Raw genomic sequence first — 23,596 nt, forward strand, 5'->3', positions numbered from 1 at the left:
TTTAACCAGCATCTTATAATGGTTTAGCAGAACCATTTAAAAAAAATCTGCGCAACTGAAATTCAACTTTAATCACCAGTTGCTAAACACATAGGCAACATCAACTACTGTTAAAACAGGTTTTCACTTTAATCTCCATTGCCTTCAGGGGAACCAAGTGCATGAAGGGCATACAAATGGCAACAGATTCTTGTGCTTGTGTTTGATGTTGATAATGAAAGACCTCTTCTTAGAAAAACACCGATCCAGTTTCAGTGTCTTCTCCATTTGTTCTGGCATCTTCAAGGAGTTAACCCCCAGGTTAAATGTTTTAGCTTGTCTAAATCATTAATATGACTGACTCTGGGGGAAAAAAATAATTACCCTGTTCCGTCCAATTTGAACATTCACAAGACTGTTTTGTGTCAGCAAATGTTTTGGACCCATAGCTGCTATCCCTTTAAACCCACGAGTTTAGTTTTGGTATAAGCGAATCCATGACATAGGAACATAGGAAGTAGGAACAAGAGTAGGCCAAAAATGGCACATCGAGCCTGCTCCGCCATTCAATACGATCATGGCTGATCTAATTTATGACCTAACTCCACCTACCTGCCTTCTCCCCATATCCCCTAATTCCTGTAAAAATTTATCTAACCAAATTTTAAATATGTCTAATGAAGCAGCCTCAACCACTTCCCTGGATAGAGAATTCCAAACATTCACTACTCTCTGGGAAAAACTATTTTTCCTCATCTCTGTCCTAAATCTACTCCCCCGAATCTTGAGACTGTGTCCTCTCATTTTAGTTTCCCCGGCCAGCTCAAAAAACCTTCCTACATCTATCCTATCCATACCCTTCATAATCCTATATGTTTCTATAAGATCTCCTCTCATTCTTCTGAACTCGAGCGAATACAATCCTAGACGATTTAATCTTTCATCATAAGTCAATGCCTTCATCCCAGGGATTAACCTAGTAAACCTCCTCTGGACCGTCTCCAAAGCCAGTATATCCTTCCTCAAATCTGCCAGACCTTTGCCCACTCATCCAGCTTAACTATATCCCTCTGCAGACTCTACACATCCTCATTACAATTTGCTCTTCCACTCAATTTGGTGTCATCCGCAAACTTGGCTACACCACATTTTGTCCCTTCCTCCAAGTCATCAATGTAAATGATGAACAGTTGTGGGCCTAACACCGACCCCTGCGGCACCCCACTTACCACTCTCTGCCAACCTGAAAAACTCCCACTTATCCCGACTTTCTGCCTCCTGTCAGACAACCAATTTTCGATCCATGCCAATATACTTCCCCAGACTCCACTTTCCTGTAACTTACTGATAAGTCTCTTATGCGACACCTTATCAAATGCTTTCTGGAAATCCAAATACACATCAACCTGTTCCCCTCTATCCACCGCACCCATTATATCCTCAAAGAATCCTTAAAAGTTTGTCAAACAAGATCTTCCCTTTCTAAAACCATGCTGCGTCTGCCTGATTGAACCCTTATGTTCCAAAAGTTTCACTATTTCATCTTTAATGACGGCTTCAAGCATTTTTCCAACTACAGACGTCAAGCTAATTGGCCGATAATTTCCAGTCTTCTGCGTACATCCCTTCTTAAAAAGTGGCGTGACATTTGCTGTCTTCCAGTGTGCCGGGACTTGCCCAGAATCCAAGGAATTTTGGTATATGACCACCAATGCATCAACTATAACTTCTGCCATTTCCTTCAGAACCCTTGGATGCATATCATCAGGACCAGGTGATTTGTCTGGCTTTAGTCCCATTAGTTTCTCCATCACTACTTCCTTTGTAACAACTATTTTATCAAGGCCCTCCCCAACATTCGCATCCTTAACTCCGCACTTGGGCATGCTGGACGTGTCTTCCACCGTGAAGACTGACACAAAATATTTGTTCAATGCCTCGGCCATTTCTTCATTTTTTGCTATCAGTTTTCCTTTCTCATCCTCCAAGTGTCCTATGTTAACTCTGGCCACCTTTTTCCGTTTTATATATTTATAAAATTTTTTGCTTTCTGTTTTTATATTTTGTGCCAATTTACTTTCATAATCCTTTTTCCCATTTCTTATTATCCGCTTTGTAACCCCTTGTTGTCTCTTAAAGTTATCCCAATCTTCCACTGCTCTTTGCAGCTTTGTACACCTGCGCCTTCAATTTTATACTCTCCTTTATTTCCTTTGTTAACCACGGTTGATTTTTCCCTCCCTTGCTGCCCTTTTTCCTGACCGGAATATATTTTGTTGAGCATTACAAAATATTTATTTGAAAATCTTCCACTGTTCCTCAACTGTTTCATCAATTAGTCTGTGCTCCCAGTCCACTCTGCTCATCCTATGGTAGTCACCCTTGTTTAAGCATAATATTTTAGTTTTAGATCTAATTATTTCCCCTTCCATCTGAATGAGAAATTCAATCATACTATGATCGCTATGATAGATAACACCCACCAATAATTTTTTCCCTTTGTTATTCTTTATCTCTACCCAAATGGACTCAACATTATGCTCTTTAGATCTTATATCATCCCTCACTAATCATCTTTGATTAAGAGTGCAACTCCAACTCCCTTACCATCCTGTCTATCTCTTTGCACCACCTGATACCCTTGAAGGTTTAATTCCCATTTATGGTCACCTCGTAGCCATGTTTCCGTGATGACTACCAAATCATTTGCGCCTCAAGTTCACTAACCTTATTTCTAATACTGCGGACATTCAGATAAAGTGCCCTTATGCTCTTTGTCCTTTTAATATCTAGTGACTTCTGTAACCTTTTCTTTTGATTTTTCTGCCCACTATTTTTCTTTGTAATTTTCTTAACACTACCATTGACCCGAAAACTCACTGCACCATCTGATTTTTTACTTTCTCCTCCCAACATTACTTTTCCTATTTTACTTTTCCTGGCCATTTCTTTATCTTCCTTACCCTTTTCCCTATCACTCAGGTTCCCGTACCCCTGCTGACGGATAAATGGCAAGTGAGATATTGGCCACTCAAATGACATCTCCACTAAGAATCCTTGGCATACAGTAGTATTAGTATCACTTTCCCACCATTGATACACTGGAGGTGATCATTCAACAGAAATTTCAAGGAGTTAATCTCATCAATGTTGTCAACTACAAAAACAGATGGGAGGCAGAGTATCACTTCCTAATTCCAGTGGACCTGAAGACAGTTCAGAAGGAAAGGTGCACCTCCAAGGAGCAAAGGCCTGTGGGACAAAAAACTAATCTGGTAGTGGATGCTCGAGCGCGCTCGAAAGGGTGAAGGCGAGCAGACCCGAGGGAAGAGGGCAGCAGGACACGAGCTGATTTGAAAGGGTGAAGGCCAAGTAGACCATGTGGAGTGGAGGTCTTGAGGGTCAGGAACGAGCCCTTGAAAGGCGACGGTCAAGTGGACTGGGCAGTGCAGAGGAAGGTCAGGTGAACCTGAAAAGAATACATTACGGCAGAGCGCAAGCAGACCTGAAAGGAGAGGGGAGCGGAGAAGAGACAAAGCGTGCTGGAAAGGGGAAGGCTCCGCAGACCTGAAGGGAACATGCCAGGGTGGAGTGAGAGCAGACCTGAAAGGGTGAAGGCCTCACGGGTCAGCAGAGATTAGAGCTGACGGTTGGTGGAAACTGGGGCTCCGGAAATCTCATAACCTTCTGCAGAATTCCTTCAGGAGTGTTATCTCCTTTAGCTAATGTTCCCTGTGCTTTATTCCAAATGCTACACAATTGCAGTGATGGGAGCAAAATCCATTACACGAGATTTTGGAGGCAAGCAGATAAATTTGTTTAGACCTTTTGGCCACAAGCCCATGCTGCCCAATTACACTCAATTTACCTATAATCCGCTACGTTTTGAAGGGTGGGAGGAGACCAGAGCACTCGGAGGAAACCCACGAAGACAAGGGGAGAACAGACAGACTCCTTACAGACAGCATCGGAAATAATTGAAAAACTTCACGAGCATGGAGAAAAGTTAGGGGACTACATCTCTCACCCACTTCAGAGGCTTGATGGGAAGATGCTCTCCTGCAGCATTCCAAAATCATTCGAAGATGCATCCTAAATTTTATTTTGCTTCATTCCCAAAGGAAAAAAAACCCCTGGTTCTCATGGTCTCAGAGTGAAATTTCCAAGGTTGGAAAATGCACTCTTGCCTCTTGGGTCAATGTTAGAATGAAAAATAATTAATTATTTAAAACATATTTTTTTAATTCGTAAATAAAAGACCAAATGAAATTGTGACTGACACATTTCATTTATTTTCATCTCTATCACAGCAAACCTAACAGCGCTCATCAAGTTATATATCTTTATAAATATTACTTCATTCAAACCTTCATGTGCATTTGCTTTAGACATAACTATCCAGGAGGGTAATCAATGCAGTGATTAGTTTTCAATCAGTAGTGATAACTTTCAAGATACTTAAGATCCATTCATGTTTTCTGAAATTATGAATATGAAGGCCTAATTAATTAATATTGTACTAATTAATATTAGTAAAGGATTGCTTAAAGTGGCATGTGAGTGGAAAGGGAAGGTTGAGAATCACTGCTCTAGACCCGATTGTTACTGGAATATTTTGCCTGAGAAAAATTGTCATTGGCCCATTTCCTTTGGAGTTATGAAACAGTGCACATAAAGAGACAATAAGGTACGATTAAAACAGCTGTTTCCAAACTTTTTCTTACCACCTTAAGCAATCCCTTACTAATCACAGAACACCTATGGCTTAGGGAATACTTAAAATGGTATGTGAGTGGAAAGGAAGAGGTTGAGAAGCACCTTAACCATAACCATATATAACCATACCTTGTTCTCATTTAATTCTCTAGAGCATAAACCAAAGACGGGATTAAAATACCTGGATTGTAAACAATAGATTTGATTGCAAACTGATTTTAGCAATCAGGTTTACACACTGATGCATCTTTTTCACCATGTCTGCATACTTTATTTGGTTTTAGAGAGAAAGATCATCAAGGTGACTACAATTATATAGAGAGTCGCACATTATCCAAGGGGAAAAGCTAGCTACCTGATTAAAAGTAATAATAAAACTGCTCATTGCTGTATTTGGACAGACAGAAAATGCCTTAGACTCATCAAAGGATTGCGGCAAGAGACATTTCAGATCCTCTATAAAATGCCGAACCCACTGTCGAATAAATCCACCGTGACTGACTATAAGAACATTAGCAATTACCCGAGTACCTGAACTGTCATCGTTTAGTTCGGAACTACTGAAGTTCGCACAGCTTGGATTTTTTAGCGAAACAAACACATCTCCTGAATAATCAGCATGGTGATCTGGTTCACCGTTTTCTTCTTCTGTACTTTGCGCAAGAAGCTGACATAAATAATTAAAAAAATCCTCTGCTCGAGCTTGAACCTATAAAACAATTAGAATCTCGTTATTCGAACTGTTGTAGATGCGATGTACAGTAACGGGTACTGATGGCCCTCATTTCCACAGTTTTCCATAACCATAGCTTCATTAGACCAAACACTGGGGCCGTGGAGCTTAGTAATTGTGGTGATGTGGCACGGCTTTCCAACATATACAACAGTAGATTTCTGCTCAGAATCTTTGACTGTTTGCTTGAGAGTTAATTTTAGCCTATGGAACATTAGGAAGCCAATACTAAATCAGTATGTCAGTATTATGTAGATTCATATTCAGCAATTAGGATTGCACATTTATTTGACATTTTTCAGAAAATGTAACTCATCTATATATTTAAGGCAGGTAATCTGATGTAAAGCTAATGCAATTATAGACTAGTTTCTGCTCAGAAAAATTGTATGTGCTATTATTGAATGACTTGCATTTTAATTCAAGGAAGCAGCTTTGAACAATTTTTGGAGAAACTTGAAATGGCATCCACAACAACTTTTTAAATAAAATACAGTGTTGCTGAGTCATCAATAAAACATGAAAGTCTACGGGCCCCGTGGTTAAAGTAAAAACACAAATCTGGGGAAACTCAGCTGATCGAACAGTGTACTTTTATATAGCAAAGATAAAGATACATAACCAATGTTTCGGGCTTGAGCCCTTCATCAAGGTATGACAAATTTTGGCAGGTGGTGTTGGGGGTGGGACTGTGGGAAGGGACAGGGGGAAGAGCAGTCCCAAAGGCCCCTCCTCCTCCCCCTGCTTGCAAATGTGCCTTTCCTCCCATATCCACCCATTACCTCCTGCGCATGAGACTGTACTCCCCCTCCCCCCCCCCATTCTGTTCTGCTGACATTTTTTTCATACCTTGTTGAAGGGCTCAAACCTTCGTTATCCATCTTTATCTTTGCTATATAAAGTACACTGCCTGACCGGCTAAGTTTCCCCAGCTTTGCGATTTCACTTTTGTTCAGTCATCATTCATTCTGGCAGTTCACGGAAGAGGAGAATTTTGATAATATTCACAACGAAGCCACATGTCGGTTTCACAAGGGCACGGACATTTTAAACCTATCCATGTCTGCATAGTCAGGCAATCCCACAATTCCCTTATGGACACCGCTGGAGGCATTAAGTGCAAAGTTCTCCTCACTCCATCCCAGAACTTTCAATAACCTGCAACTTTACAGGTAGGTACAATCTAGTGGGAATACTGCATGAAGATGGAGGTGCAAATGCACAGGCTACAGAGGGTTGTAAACTCAGCCAGCGCCTTCACTCCTTCCAGGACATCCTTGAGAGGTAGTGTCTCAAGGGGACAGCCCTGTCATTAAGAACCTTCACTGGTGAGGCCACACCCTCTTCTCACTGCTACCATCAGGGAGGAGATACACGAGCCTGAAGACGAACACCCAACATCACAAAAATCAGCTTCTTCCCGTCTGCCATCAGATTTCTGAATGGACAATGGACCACAGACACCACCTCACTTAAATTTTTTTAAAATACTAATTATTCATTTTTAAATATTAGGTTTACGGATCTGTAATTTTTAGCAATTTTGCACCAGACTGCTGATGCAAAACAACAGGCACGGTTGGTATAGCTGTTATAGCACCAGCATTCGATTGAATCATCTATAAGGAGCTTGTATGTTCTCCACGTGGGTTTCCTCCGGGGGCTCCAGTTTCCTCCCACCCTCAGAAAATGAACTTGTCGGTCAATTGGCTGCGATCAGGCAGTACGTGGGCCAAAATGGCCTGTCACCGCACGGTAGGTCTTAAAAAAAAAAAGACATGTTCATGACAATAAACCTGATTCCAAAGGACTTCAGGGAGCCTTTAATTGTGAAAAACATTGTATAAATTCAAGCTTGATTTTCAGAATATGTTCAGCACACAAAATAATTTGAAGGGTATTCACTATTGTGTTACGGGTAAACAAGGAAAGCAAATTTACATAAATTGCAAAGTCCATAAGAATCAATGAGATAAAGGTAGAGTGATCTATTTTACGTGGTTAACCGGGGATTGGAGACTGGCACAGGTGCTGAGAAAGCTTCCCTGCTCCCTTTTGAAAAAACAGCATGAATGCTTATCCATCTGCTTGCAAGGGTAGAGATCCTCAGGTTAACTTCTTGACTGACACAGATTCCATAGCACATGCAGCACTCTGGTATCACTCTGGACTGTGTACTAAACTTTGGAAAGAAACCGAACCCATATTCTTCTGATTCAGAAATAAGAATGCCAAGCCAAAATCTCATCCAGCAACATGACAGTTGCAAATATTGCCAAAAATAACATTTTTTAAAAAATAAATAAATTGGTGCAAAAAGAATAGAAAGGAAGGTAGCATCTGTGGTTCAGTGTCCATTCAGAAATCTGATGGCAGAGGGAAAGAAACTGCTTTTATTCTTTTAGGTGTTTGCCTTTGAAGTCCCATACCTCCTTCCTGATGGTAGCAGGGTGAAGAGGGTAGTGAAGGACCTTGAAGACGGAGGCTGCTTTCTTGAGACACAACCTCTTGTAGATGTCCTTGAGTGAGAGGGGTTGCTTCCCATCATGGGGCTGGCAGAGTTCACGATGCACTGTAGTCTCTTCCTGTCCTGAATGTTGTTATCTCCATAATCAAAACAGCGATGTAGTCAGCCAGAATGCTCTCCATGGTTTTCGAGAGTCCTTGGTGACACACCAAATCTCCTCACTAAGTATAGCCACTGGCAAACCTGATTCATGATTGCATTGACTTGGAGGCCCTAGGATAGATCTTCAGAGATGTTGACACAGAAATCTGAACTTCTTAGCCCTTTCTACTGCTGATCCTTGTTCTCCTGGTTTCCCCTCCACAACCATTTCCTTGGTTTTGCTAATATTGAGTGCAAGGTTGTTGTTGAGACACCATTCAGCTAGCTAATTTCCTTCCTGTTCACTTCCTCATTGGCATCTGTGATTCTGCTGTCGACTGTGATGTTATCGGCAAATTGTACCTGGCCACACAGTAGATAAATACAGAAACAACATTACCTGTACTATCATGTACCAACTGATTGGACAGGAATGATTAGATAATTCTAAACCATCAGTTTTAGCCCAACTATTCAATCATAAATACCATTCATTGAAGTCACCATCTATGGCAAGGTAGCGGATACATTTCAAGACAAGGATGTACAATGCATACTCAGTAATAAATGACTTACTTCACTCAAAGTCTCAGCTCCTGGTGGAGTGAAAAATGGACACTTTTGTCCCGCAGCCTTGGCCATTGCCCTGAGATCATTCAGGGGCTTTCCTTCAACAATTCCATATTTCTATTAAGAAAAATGGGGTTAAAATTGCAAACATGTTTTAAATGCACATTATCCATAATTACGTTAACTTTATATTTGATAAGCATTTTTTTTTAAATTGAAAGAAATGAGACATACAAAATTGCTTTACTTTGCTTGAAAATATAATTCCTTGGACAAGATTTTCATTGTTAATTTGCTCAAGCAGTAGTGAAACTTAACTCCTCTCATCAATGGCAAGTTTATTTTGCAACTCCCTGCTCCTTAGTGTTTTTCAGAGAAACTCCACTGGTATATCTAACACTGCTTCAATGTTTCCCGAGTTGTAATGAGCTTAGTCAGTGTACACACATAAAACAGGGTATTCAATTTTGAAGTTGGATTTCAAATATTCCTTACCCTCTAACTTTCTTGACTGAGGCAATTATATCTTATATATAACAATGAAGTTTGATTCATGCAAGAAAAATATTCCATGGCTTCCATGTTCCTGCACTTTTCTACAGGAAAATCTATAGAATCCTTGCAATTCCATACAATATCAATTTGTTCTCCGTTTGAATGAATTTTTACAATGTATATAGATAAAATATGAATAAGTACTTAAATCTCCCTTGTAAAAGTGATTAAATAACTGGCATTAGTAAGTGTGGCACTGGCTTAGATAAAATCGAACAACATCTAAATTCTATTTACTGTAAACTGCATTTTACAGCACAGGGATATTTGCTACAGGTAGATCCACATGAGAAAAATACAACAAATGGAAGCTTCAAATGTTCCCATATTTTAGATTCTATTTATTAACAATTGGTATTAAATTAAAATTGTGCCATTAATTTTCGTAATATCACCTTTAAAAAAAAAAGGATCTTATTTCCTTGAAATAAGGACTGACAATGTACAAGGTCCTGGCAGTTTGCATGAAGGATTCTTTCCTGCAAACTACCAGGACCTTGCATACTGTCTGTCCTTTATTTCAAGGAAATAAGGACTGACAATGTACAAGGTCCTGGCAGTTTGCATGAAGGATTCTTTCCTGCAAACTACCAGGACCTTGCATACTGTCTGTCCTTTATTTCAAGGAAATAAGGTCAGGGTCTTCACAACCACAAGTGATGTAAAAAAGAGCTAGTGTTAAAAAAAAACAGTTACAAGGTACTTCACAGTGGCATAATTTGATGCCAAGTCTCATGAGATATGGCCAAAGGCCAAAAGTTGTCAAGGTTGCAAGCTTTATTCAACAAAGTATAGGGTAGAACAATGGAGAACAGAATTCCAGTAGCCAGCAAAGATAACGCGAACGAAACTGGAAATGCAGAAGAGAGCTGGGATGCAAGATGCAACTCTCAGAGCAAGAGAAAGTCATCAAAGTAGCATTAACATAGAATCGGTGTGACACAAGGATATGAGCTGTAAATCTGAAATGCTGCTGAACCAGAAGCCACAGTAGGTTAGTGAGAGAACAATGTGATGTAGATTTGGCTGTCGAAATGGACACAAAAATGGAGGGGGATAATGATTTTGTTGCCCTCATGATATTTTGGTAAAACGACATTCCAAATTAGAGATGTGCCAACCTCTCAACTCAATTATTGTTCAATTATAACATTATACAATGATCTAAAACATTGATTGGTTAGAGCTAAGTGTAGAGCTCGTCGAAAGAACCAAAGACTTGTTGATCCAAACCAAGGCTTTTATTAGCAAAAGACCGGAGCTCTTCACAGGTGGCCGACCAGTCCGGAATGATCCGACCTGGCTAGGGACACAACCTTTTAAGGCCCAAACAATAGGTGTGGCTTAGCTCTCAGCCAATCGCTGTAAGCACAGTCTAGATACAGTAACTATATACACTATGTACATTGGTGATAGATCTGTACTATCACACTAAGCTCAAAAGAAAAATACTTCCAAAGGTTTTTGATTACTTGCTATTTTATTTCCCCGTCTGTCTGCATTTATACACTGTTCCAATGAAACTCCAGGAGCAGCACTTCATCCTTTGATTTGGCGCTGTGGCGTTCGGTTTTGATCACTTCAGAACATGACCGCTCTTCCCACTTTCAACAGCAGGTGGTGATAATGTTCCAGTCTTGCCGCTCACAGTTGGGTCACAGCTACTTGTCATATGACCAACCCTTTTCCCTTAAACCAGTGGCTCTAAACCTTTTTTTTGCTCTAGGTCCCATTTTAATTTTAAAACAAAACCATACGCCCCACCATTAGCAGAAAAAAGTTACATATTCAAAAGAAGTTTTAATTAAATCATTCACGGCAAGTGTATTTCAATGCAATTGAGGTCGGGAATACACTTGAACAAGCATTTCATATTCAACTACTACTTCAATAGTCAATCATCTCAAATAATTGTCGTCACTTCAGTGGGAACCTTGCCCCTAACTGCAGAATTTTTTCAAATCAAGGGACTAATTTTGTTAGTTTCAACCATAAATCTCCATGTTTTGTAATTTCCAGTTGGTTTCTCTTAGCTTGTAGCAAATCACCAACATCACTGAAACCACATTCTACTAAATAAAACGATGGAAAATTTATCAATAGTTCCCTTGCTAAAGTAGTCGGGTTTGGGTATTTCTTCTCAATCTCGTTAGACAGCCACATCATGGTTCCTTTCACTTGGAACAGAGTTTTCACAGATTCATCGTGTGGCAACTCAGATAACTCCTCTTGGTTTTGCACTGGAACTTCAGATAAGTCCACCAGCATTGGCTGAGTTAACCAAGAGGAAAATCCATTGCCATTAATCACAAAATCTATCATTGAAGTTGGTAACAAACATTTTCAAATGGTCAACAGTGGCGTTTGTAGCACCATTAGTTACCTCACACTTATTTAACCAATAGAACTGACAAATTCCTTGCAGAAATATTCCTTCGGCATAATTCTAGAAGTGTCATGAATCCAAATATCTTGGTTTTTGCATCAACGAGCATCATATTTGCTTGGAGTTGCTTGTTCAATGTACTTAGTTTCTCAAAAATGTTCTTCAAGTAACTCACATTTCTCCGTGTTTTCTCTGGTTTCCTCCAACCATTCAAAACATACGGGGTGGGGGGGGGGGGAGGGAGGAGGAGGTTAATGGGCTGTAAATTGAGCAGCATGGACTTGTGGGCCGAAATGGCCTGTAACTGCGCTGCATGTCTAAATTTAAAAATTTTGCCATGTGTTGTTAGAAGAGCTTCATTTCAGGTTTGTCCTTAAAAAACTCGCTGAGATCAAACAGTTCCATAAACCTTTTGAAGCAGTTTCCCTTTGACAACCACCTTACTTCAGTGTGAAGCATTAATCGGACATGTTCTGCATTTTTATTGACACAAAACTGCTTAAACAGATTTTTACATTTGGCATTTACCTTTGATGGCATTGATACACTTGATCACAGAATGCAGTCTCTCATGTAGAATGGGAAACTTTCTTGGCAACTGAGTTTTCTCGGTGGATAACACAATGCACAACCACATGTTTGGATTTTCATCCTTCATTAATTTTAAACATCCTTTTTTTTAAACCATCATAGAAGCACAAGATACAATGTTCCCTTTTGGTATTTCATTTTCATCCAAATAATTTTTGAGCTTGGTGTAGATATCAACTGCAGTAGTGGTTGTTTCCAAAGATTCACAAAACAACTTCTCTTGAAACTTTGTTGTACTGAGTGTTGCTAAAGTCACATCTTTCACATCATCGTAAAGAGTTCATTTTTTCAAACCAATTTTAAAAATTATTTCCCAAAATATTCCTACATCCGATCTTGAGAATCTATGACTTAAACTATCTCCCCTTGCATGTGCACCCTATTACAGACCTGTTTGTCTCTTTTTCTCATTTTTTTTTTCTTTTACTCTCCAATTAGTGGCAGCATGGTTGACATAACGGTTAGCGCCACGCCTTTACAGCACCAACAATTGGGATTCAAATCAGTTTGTACATTTCTCCGTGTTTTCTCTGGTTTCCTCCCACCATTCAAAACATACGGGGTGGGGGGGGGGGGAGGAGGAGGTTAATGGGCTGTAAATTGAGCGGCATGGACTTGTGGTCCGAAATGGCCTGTAACTGCGCTCGTACAATGAAATCTTTTGTCCTTTACAGAAGTGTTTTCTTTTATTAATTTACCTTTAACAAATGCCTGATACTGAATACATTAAAAAATACTCAATTTTTTTACTACCAGTGGAAGACTTATCCTGTGTATTTCTCAAATTCCTTCAGCCTTCCCGCATAATATATTGTTGAATTTACCTCTGGGACACTTACTCTTTCTCGAAGCCTTGCATCACAGATTATATCAGGTTTAGATCCACAATTGTTGTTTAATACAATGGCAGAGGCAGTCTGAAACACACACAAAAAAACACTAAGCATCTAATCTGCAATAACTTTGCAAATTTGTTATACAATGATGTAAAACACTGATTTGTTCGTGCATTTCAAAGGCTATAGGATAAGCATTAAGGCAGCTGACGATAACTGGGCTACCGGAAGAAACTTCTGTTGAGAGGTCATTAGAATTGAGATGTTTTGGATTTTCAACTGACCAATCAGTTTATCACCTATCAAAAGTTACTTAAAGAATCCTTCTGCCATGTCCAGTTTCTACCCCAAATCCCCTGCACACACTTGCACAAAATTCACAAATCCTATACTCCTTCCAATGATTTCTCAGAGATGTATTTTAAACCAGCAGTTCTCAAGCTATTTTTTTGACCATGGCTTCCTTAAGACTCTCCTCAAAGATTATGGGTCCCCTTCCCTGTGATGCAAGTCAAGTTTAGTTGGTTTCTTCCCTACTCTCCTGACAACATAAAAAAAATTTAAAAACATTAAGGATTTCAGTCCGTGCCCCCCCCCCACCCCCCACAAAATGTGCTGAATATGGAAAAGATGACACAACACCACCTTAATATTTTCTCATTTCAGATGCTGATAAACCCACGATAAACCACAATCTCCATCAGTACCAGAGCACCACAGGGCTGTGTTCTTAGCCCACTGGTCTACTCACTTTACCCCTACGACTGTGTGACTCAGTACAACAATTACGCCATCTACAAATTTTCCAATATACCACAGTAGTGGGTTGTATTAAGGAAGGGGATGAGTCAGTCTACTGGAGGGAGATTGAAATCTTGGCTGAAGTCAACATTGAATGGTGCACCAACAACAACCGCTCCAATCCTCTCCCAGCCATGGAGTTATCCAAATATTTTTAAAGGAAACTAAAGGAGGGTGGGGATTTGCTACGGCATGGACTAGTAGGGCCGGACTGGCCTGTTCTGTGCTGTAAGTGGTTATATGGACCTGCCTCTTCCACTTTGTCCACCAGCTTGTTCCACATACCCATCGTCCACCAAGTCCCCTCATGTCCGTCCAAATCCTTCTCCTTTACTTTATAATTATGCCCTCTTAGAGCCTCCTATTCTAGGAAAAAGATTGCCTCTATTTACCTTATCTAAGTCTCTCATGATCTTTACAGACTTCAAAAGCAGGCCTAGTTTTTCCAGTCTCTCCACAATAACTCAACTTCACTGATTCTCACAGCTTTGCGAACTTCTTCTGTACCCTTTCCAACAACAACCTTGCCCTCAACGTCACCAAAATTAAGGATTGTCGACTTCAGGAAGGGAAAGCCAGAGGTCTACAATCTAGTGATCACGGGGGGAAATCAGAGGTGGAGAGGGTGAGCAAATTTAAGTTCTTGGGGAGTCACCATCTCGGAGGATCTTTCCTGGACCGAACACATTAAAAACATCGAGAAGAAAGCACGCCAGCTCCACTACTTCCTCGGGAGTTTGCGGAGGTTTGGCCTGGAGACATTGGAGACCCCGGCAAATTTCTACAGATGTGTGGTGGAGACACCAGTACCCCTGAGTGCAAAGCCCTCCAAAAGTTAGTGGACACAGCCCGGGACATCACAGGCAAACCCCTTCCCACCATCGAGAACATCTACGGGGGACGCTGCTGTCAGACAACAGCAGCAATCATCAAGGATCCATGCCACCCAGCACACACTCTGATATCGTTGCTACCATCAGTAAAGAGGTTTAGGTGCCACAAGATCGCCCCACCAGTTCAGGAACAACTGCTACCCTCCACCATCAGACACCTCAACGACAAACTCAATCAGGGAATCATTCCTGTGAACTTTATTGATTTTTAAAAAATTCTTTCTGTATTTGTTTACGTTAGTTATCTGTTTACATTTCTTTATTTGTTTACAAGTATAGTTTTTATTAATGTGGAAATTCAGCCTCACCTGCAGAAAAAATAATCTCAGAGTTGAACGCACTCTGATAATAAATCTGAAATCTCATTCTAGTCTTTAACGTTGCAGCATTTGATTATTTTTAATTACCTTAAACAATAAACAAAACAGCAAGCTTGCATTATTTTCACATATCTACTGTTTATAGGGTCATTTTTTTAATAGTCATGTTGTAAGATGGTTATAATTTGAATGTTTGCTCTATGATGCTGCCCCAAATTGCATGACAATAAATTCTGATTCTGTTTTATAGAAATAGAATCGCAGAGAAAAAAAAATAGCAAAATGAAAAATCGGGCCCACCTGCTTCGCACGTTGGAGGTCACTTGAGAACACATGAGTAAAATGGATGTTGCTGAGGAACTTGCCTGCTGCCTCAGCTTGCTGAAAACCAAACTGGGACAGTGGTTCATCAACTCCTTGTCCTGGTAACGAACGTACAGACAGACAACTAACATTTTTGTTTACTGTTATTTATGATGCACGTCTCAAAATATTCTAAATTAAACCTACAACAATCTGGTCACAACATAGTGATTACTACTCTCTACATTATATACACAATTATTCTGTGCTCGTGTGTGCACCATGGTCCAGAGAAATGCTGTTTCATCAAAGTTGTACACATATCAGTCATGTGATAATGAACTTGGATTTGATCCGTAGAATTCAATTTTCTCCCCGCTGAGATGAAACGTATTCAGCCTTTTCCTGTAAAACCCTACATTTTGGAAATTAAGCAGGTTTAATTATAGCATTAAACTCTTATACATGGAAACAAACCCACAAGTCCAGCTTGTCGGTGCCGAACAACACAATGTCCTGCTTTAGTTCCACTTGCCAGCATGAGGACAATCCTCTCCCAGCCATGGAGTTATCCAAATATTTTTAAAGGAAACTAAAGGACCTGCCTCTTCCACTTTGTCTACCAGCTTGCTCCACATACCCATCGTCCACCGAGTCCCCTCATGTCCGTCCAAATCCTTCTCCTTCACTTTATAATTATGCCCTCTTAGAGCTTCCTATTCCAGGAAAAAGATTGCCTCTATTTACCTTATCTAAGTCTCTCATGATCTTTACAGACTTCAAAAGCAGGCCTAGTTTTTCCAGTTTCTCCACAATAACTCAACTTCACCGATTCTCACAGCTTCGCGAACTTCTTCTGTACCCTTTCCAACTATACAGTATCCTTCCAATAGCGCAGTGGCCAAAACTGCCCACAATGTTCCAAGTGTGCCCTCACCAACATCCTGTAAAACATCAAGTAATACATCCCAACGTGTATTCAAAGCCCTAACCAATGAAGGCAAGTTTCTCCAATGCTCCTTTCACTACTCTGTCTACCTGTCCTGCCATTTTTTTAAAGAGTTATGTAACTTCACCCCGAGGTTTCCTCCGTTCCATAATGATCTTTAAGGTACTGTTCCAAATGCCGCACCTTAACTCTTCTCAGAGATGGTCTGCATCTGTTATTCCTCAGCCCAGTTCTCCCAGCAGATCTAGATCCCGTTGTAAAGTCAGGTAATCTTCATCTCCATATCACATATTTTTATGTCATTAGTAAATTGACTCACTTTGCCACAAACACCCTTGTCCAAATCACTTATGTACATTACAAAAAGGGTCCCATCACTGAACCCTGAGGCATTCCACTCGGTCCTGGCCCTTCAGTCCGAAAAACTGCCCTCCACAATCACGATGTAATCCCTATCATAAAACCAATATTTGATCCAGTTGGCCTCCTGTTTTGCATGCCATAACCTTTCATAACCTCATCAACTAAGAGAACATCAAGTTTTTAATGAAAAACCATATAAATAATATCAACTGCCTTGGCTCATCTACCCTCTTTGTCACCTGTACAAAAACATCTATCAAGTTCATGAGACAATTTCCTGTGCTACAGGTTGTTATGGTTGTATGAAATGAGTTGGAAGGGTGGTAGGGAACGGGGCTCCACGCACATTGGAAGGGTGGTAGGGAACGGGGCTCCATGCACATTGAAAGGGTGGTAGGGAATGGGGCTCCATGCACATTGGAAGGGTGGTAGGGAATGGGGCTCCTTGCAAATTGGAAGGGTAGTAGGGAACGGGGCTCCATACACATTGGAAGGGTAGTAGGGAACGGGGCTCCATACACATTGGAAGGGTGGTAGGGAACGGGATTCCATGCACATTGGAAGGGTGGTAGGGAACGGGATTCCATGCACATTGGAAGGGTGGTAGGGAACGGGGCTCCATGCACATTGGAAGGGTGGTAGAGAATAGGGCTCCATGCACATTGGAAGGGTGGTAGGGAACGGGGCTCCATGCACATTGGAAGGGTGGTAAGGAACGGGGCTCCATGCACATTGGAAGGGTGGCAGGGAACGGGGCTCCATGCACATTCCAACATTCTTTGAATATTGGAAGTGCAGCCCATGTTGCTTGCATTGTCAGGATCCCAGAACCCGTCCCACACCTGCACTCGAGCTGTGATGATGGTTCCCATATACAGATGAGGATGCCCAAAATAACCTCAAAATGTATTTATTGAGCAAATAAGAAAAATTTAGAACAGTTCACAGGACCATTCCACCGTGTATATAATTATTAAAGGACATCTGTGATGCACATATTAACCCTTTGAAGTGCAAAGAAACATAAAACTGGTTTTGTAGAGTGGAAGGGTTAAACAAAAAACAAATTTTAATAGGTTTTCACCAAACTCATCAAACAACAGGAACAAACAAATCAAAAGTTTTAAGATTTAAGTTAAACTCAGCAATATTTCTTAATGTTAGGACTTACCTTGAAGGAGTTTTGCTTTATTGTATTTTGTTTCTCCACTAAAATACAACATTTACAGCAATAGTTAGTAAAAGGTTAAATGTTCACAACACTCAATTTAAACTTCACAAATCTCTGGCAAGCAGCATTTGCATAAAAAAAATTAAAGTACTGGGAAACATTATCAAAACACAAAAACAGGTTTATGCAAATTTACTATGCATTAATGTAAAGTGGAAATAAAAGGAGGAAAAACGCCTGGGAAAGCTCAAAAAGGGGTCCCTGCTCCTTATTATTCTCAGACACACCCTCTGGATATGACCTCACCAATGAGCATCAGGTCATTGTCTTCATGGTTCATCGTTCCTCAGGAGATATTTCCTCTGGAGTTTCTACTCTAAGAGCATTCTAACCAAATTCCACCTCCTGCACAAGATCCACACTTCTGTCAAACTTATTGTTTCAGCCTGCACTCAGGCCAGTGAGCCTATTTCTTCCTACTTTGACTCCATTCATAATCCCCAATCCATTATCTTCTCACTTACATCTGTGACATCTCTAACATCCTGCGTCATTTTGAGAGTTTGCAACTTCCTCATCCCCACTGGGTTAACTTTACAATCGACGTACACTGTTCTATTCCACACCCGAATGGTCTGAAGTTTTCCCAATTCTTTCCTGAGCAGTTCCCCTACATCAGGGGTGTCAAACTCAAATTCACAGAGGGCCAAAATTAAAAACTTGGACTAAATCGTGGGCCAAACTAAATATTTATTGAAAATTTTCAACAACATCTGCATGTTTTCTCTTCTTTCAACATATGTAATGTTAAACTTTTTCTTATTAAAATAAATGTTTAATAATAGTTTTGATTAAACTCTTTCCAGAAGAAGCATTAACAAATGAGAAATAAAATATTCAATAAATAATATTTCTCTATAGCCTTTAAGCTCCTTTTAAATGTATTTTTTTTCACAAGCCAACAAGTCAAAAAAATAACAACTTGGTTCAATGACAAACAGGTTTGTCTTTTAAAATGATGAACATATAGTCTGTCTCCCACCTGTCTTGAAAGGTCCTGTCTTTTGTTTGGCCATTTTTCGTAAGGGGTTTATTACGTGTGAGTTGGCGACAGGTCCCAGATGCTTAATGAAAGTAAAGAGAGGAGGTGGGGGCGATTAGCGGGCCGGCGCCAACGCATTTGCAAAGCATTCTGGGATTTGTAGTATTAGCTGTGCATGCGCTATACTGGCGCGGTGGCCAGCGGGCCAGCTCTAATACATATTTGATATGATCTTGCGGGCCAAATATAATTATATCACGGGCCAAATTTGGCCTGCGGGCCTGAGTTTGACATGTGTGCCCTACATCAACATACTCATTCCCCTGTACAAAATTATGAAGGGTGTATTGAGAGAGAGAGAGAGTGTAAATGTAAAGCAGACTTTTTTCCACTGAAGTTTGGAGAGATAAAAATGATATGGGTTAAAGATGAAAGGGAAAAAGTTTAAAGATCACAGTGGTGAGTGCAAAACAAGTTGCCAGCTAAATTGGTAAGCGCAGGTTCCATTTTGACATTTAAGAAAAAAATAATGGGAGGGGTATGATCTGGGTGCAGGTCGTGGAACTAGGCAGAATAATAGTTCGGCACAGACTAGAAGAGCTTGTTTCTGTGGTGTCATGGAGAGAGACTGCAGTTTTCAATGACCACCACCTATTTACACTAATCATGCCTTCTCATCAACTCCTCCCCCACCACCACATCATGGACACTTTACAGCGGCCAATTAGTCTACCAACTCACACGTGCTTGGAATGAGAGAGGAAGCCCAATGTGGCCACACAGAGAACGTGCAAACTCCACAGAGGCTGCACCCAAGGTCAGGACCAAACGCAGGCTGTGAGACATCAGCTCCATTGGCTTCAATTCACTTTCTATTGATGGGAGCGAAGGGAACCCAAACAATCCTGGTCAGCCTGAGAGAGAGAGAGAGAGACATGGACGGAACCCCCCACCTCACTGCTCTTCCGCGCCTCCTGCAAGGACTCCGAGAGAGGCAGAGGCAGCTGGGTGGTGGTGCGGGAACCGGCGGAGCCTGGGGCCGACCAGCAACGCGTCCCGCCGGGCCAGCAGCCACTTCCCCACCCGCAGCCACCATTCGCTACTTACTGTCGCACCAAGATCACGCCGAACTTCTTCATCGTCGCAGCTCATCCGCGCCCCGGCTGCTGCGCGTCTCCTGCGAGGGCGAAGCAGGACGCGCTGCAGAAGCGCGGGTCCAGTGCACTCACAAAGGGCTGCTAAAATTCAGCTGATCACGCAGCGTCTAGTGGAAGGCGGAAGGAGCGCAGGTTAATAGGTGGAAGGGTACAAGTGAAGCTGAGAAGTGATTGGGGGGAGGGGGGGGGGGGGGGGGCGAGAGCCCAGGAAGAAGGGGAGCCCTCTGCTTTCAGAAGAATTGGGGAAAATCCATACTGATGTCATATGCCAAATTCAGCTTGTCCAACCTCAGGTCATGTCCAGTAAATAATTTCCAAACCTTCCTCAATCAAGACCAATTCAGAACAAAGTATTCCAGGAATTCAGTCACCAGTGCCCCATCATTTGTATTCAATGCCACACAAACAATATTGCGAACTTTCCCATCTATTTGTTGTACTTGCACACTAGCATCTTGAAGGCCATGCAGTTGGGCGCCCAGAGCTCTTGACAGCTGCAGTTTAGTTCCAGCCAAAATGAACTTTTTTCTTCCCCCCCCCTCCCATTTATCCCAATTTGCCAGATCAGTGCTCATTTATTAAGCACATCTCAATCATTTGTCGACTCGCGAGCTCATCCCAACTTGCTTTCATTAACACTTTTGTGACAGCAGTAATTTAGCAATCACCATCTTCAGTCACGTCGTGCCATTTACATCAACTGAACAAAGTTGGGTCTCGATTTCATCCACACCATTTAACAAGTCTTGCCCAACAGAAAATAACTTTTCCTCTTTTCCTGTCAGCCATCCAGTCTGTTATCACCACTCACACCATGATCTTTCACTTCTCCATGAGCTTTGATAGATTTCCAGAAAATATTTGAGGTGCCCCAAGTCCATTCATCATTTTTCCTACATCCACACTACATTATATTTTCAAATTAGTTAATCCTAATTTTCCTTTCTAAAAATTATTCTGACTGAATCAACCATAGGAACTCATGAGACAGGAAAACCACAAGTTTCATAGTTATAAAGGCAGGGGCTTTGTTACTGATGTCACGGAAACCAAGTCTATCTCCCTATTGACTTTGTCAAATTACTTTGTGTTTTTTTTTGCAATGCCTCAGTGATGGACGCTAAATGGCTCATAGTTTCCTGGCTTTCCACCTCCCTCAAAGAGGTACATTCACTCTTGTCCAATTTTCAAACCTTTCCAAATGTAGGGAACCAACGCATCATGCCAACTATTTCTTTTAAGAGCCTGGGTGGAGTTCACCAGGATCCGTGGACTTGTCAGCCGACAGATCCATGAGGTAAATGACAATTTGATGTCCAGCAGAGAAATGAGCCCTTCAGCACAGTGTCCATGACAATCTTTTTGCTAATCTAATCCCATTTGCCCAAACTAGGTCTATATCTTTCTATGGGTTGCTTGTCCAAATATCTCTTATAGTATACAAGTCCAATATCTCCTCTGACAACATTCTAGATGTGTAAAAACATTTACCACAAGGTCCTCTTTAAAACTTCTACCTCCAGCCTTAAACCAATGCTTTCTTGTTTATGATACACCTCCCATAAGAAAATGATTAAAAAAATCATCTACCCTATGTATGCCTCTCAATTCTATACATAATGTTAACAAAGATAAATATTGGAATGTGATCATGTTAAAAAGCAATCACGAGTAACAAGAATTTTATTTCAAGGCACAATATAAAATGCAAGCAGTATGGGCAAATGTTTTATTTGTTTTCTTTCCCCAAAATTTTAAGATCCATTACAGTCTTTAATTTATGCTTTTGGCCAATGCTGTGTGAGGTTGATTGATAATTAGCAAGAAAGTCTCCATTTATGGCTTGAATTTAATTGTCCACACAATAAACAGTCAAGTAAAATTAATTATATCTGCAACCTTTTCTTTTACTCTTCCATAAAATGGTCACATTAAAGTGAAAATTAATGTAGCTCAGGTTTAAAATACAGTATAAAACTGAGCTAGTAATACAGCCAAAATAATAAATGACATATTGTTAATGGGCTATTTCCAACAGACTTATTTACTAAAATAAATCTTCTGAATTCTAATATTTTACCATAACCATGCAAACATAGGCAGTGATTCAGACTATTAAAATGTTTGTTTATGGGCATTTGATTCCAATGCAAATTGGTTCATCTTGCACTTGGAACAGAGTAGCAGAAAAAACTTGTACTTTTGAATTTTAATACTTTCTAACTTTTTCCTCCCAAACAAAGAAACTACTACCCACGCATTCCAGAAATGGGTCAGATGTGTTTCGAACCAGGACAGCGGCCAAGGCTGGAGTCAAACTACGCGTGTTAACAGATTGATGATAGGCAAGAGAAAAATAGATATAGTGAGGTTGAAAATTAAAGTAGAATTGATTGAAAGGTCATGGATTCATGATTAATTTGTGCCAATCAAAAATATCAAATTCCATTTTCAATTCAGGGGAATTTCCAGAATCTCTGTGGTTTTCGAGCCTACTGTCACATTATCCATTTTCTTCTGAAAACCACAAATTTAGAAGCTCTAATAAGAAATGTTCTGCTGAACCCAAACAACTGGAGGAGAGGATTTGACAAAGGATAAAGAATCAAATTTTAATTGGGAAACCAATGGGAAAGTTACAGCGATGTAACACTGGGAATAGGTAGAAAGAGAATGAGCAGTATTCATCCAGGCATCAAGTCAAATTTGGGCTTATGCAGGGTAGAATGCATGCGAGACAGCATAAAAATTATTCTGTACCCTCCATCTTTTCCAGCCCCTTAACTCACCGATCTGACATTTGTTTGTTTATATGTGCAGAAAAGCATTTAAGTGAGGCTGAAAGCCTCTCAGTGGGACAAAGAACACATTTTCTGAAAGTCTACGCGTACATCTTACACTACTATTTTATTACCTGGTATTATTTGTAAAGTACCAGAGTTTCAACTTTAAATTTGAAACCACGTAATACTAATCATATTTTCCACAGTAAAATATAAAGCTCACTTTGTTCAGCAATTCACCCCAGCTCACCAAGTAAAAGAGTTGCTAACTGGACACTTCAAGATGGAGATATGATAAATATCCTCTTTAATAGAAACCTTGTCAACAGTAGTTTGACCATAAAATTAATTAAGATTCATTGCCAAAGTTGTGTTTCAAATTGTTTTTTTAAAAATTTGTATTAATTTTTCCACATTTCTTTCATTCTTTTGGTTGAGATTGCTAACAGCGTTGGGTTATGAGCATGTTAGCCTTGGGATCATGTCTTTTAACAGCGGGTTTAGAGCTTCCAAGTGCATTTTATGTAAGCTTGTTGGAGCATATCTTGACCTGAAGAACCTCAGGTCAAAAATGTACTTTGACAGTTAAGGATGTATTTTTAAGTGTAGTCACTGTTTAACTGTAGAAAACATTGGTTAATGTATACACACAGAATCCCCACAGTCACTGGTGAGATAGCAACAGAAATTTGCAGAAGCTTTATCCCAACACCTTTAATCAACCACAAACATTTTTGGATATTTTCAGACATTACTAATGCTGTATTTTGATCATTTTCTTGTCTTGGATGAGTCGTAATGTTGTGAACATTCCACTGGAAAGTGGTGTTCATGAAAGGG

General features: G+C 40.4%; 1 protein-coding gene across 2 annotated transcripts; it reads right to left on the bottom strand.

Annotated features, from left to right (window-relative positions):
* Positions 1–4,248: 4,248 nt before the first annotated feature.
* Positions 4,249–20,065, bottom strand: LOC138747854 (fructose-2,6-bisphosphatase TIGAR-like). Of its 2 annotated transcripts, none has more exons than XM_069907442.1 (6): positions 19,924–20,065; positions 17,775–17,812; positions 15,289–15,410; positions 12,978–13,055; positions 8,613–8,723; positions 4,249–5,404 (listed from the first exon to the last, which is right to left on the bottom strand). In XM_069907442.1, the coding sequence occupies exons 1-6, from the start codon at positions 19,953–19,955 to the stop codon at positions 4,976–4,978; spliced, it is 810 nt and encodes a 269-aa protein (XP_069763543.1). In that variant the 5' UTR covers positions 19,956–20,065; the 3' UTR covers positions 4,249–4,975. The 2 variants fall into 2 exon arrangements, with proteins under 2 accessions (XP_069763543.1, XP_069763542.1); XM_069907441.1 differs by lacking the exon at positions 19,924–20,065 and adding an exon at positions 19,770–19,917.
* Positions 20,066–23,596: the final 3,531 nt, after the last annotated feature.

Source organism: Narcine bancroftii, chromosome 13 (assembly GCF_036971445.1).
Source record: "Narcine bancroftii isolate sNarBan1 chromosome 13, sNarBan1.hap1, whole genome shotgun sequence".
In the NCBI taxonomy this organism is placed as follows: domain Eukaryota; kingdom Metazoa; phylum Chordata; class Chondrichthyes; order Torpediniformes; family Narcinidae; genus Narcine; species Narcine bancroftii.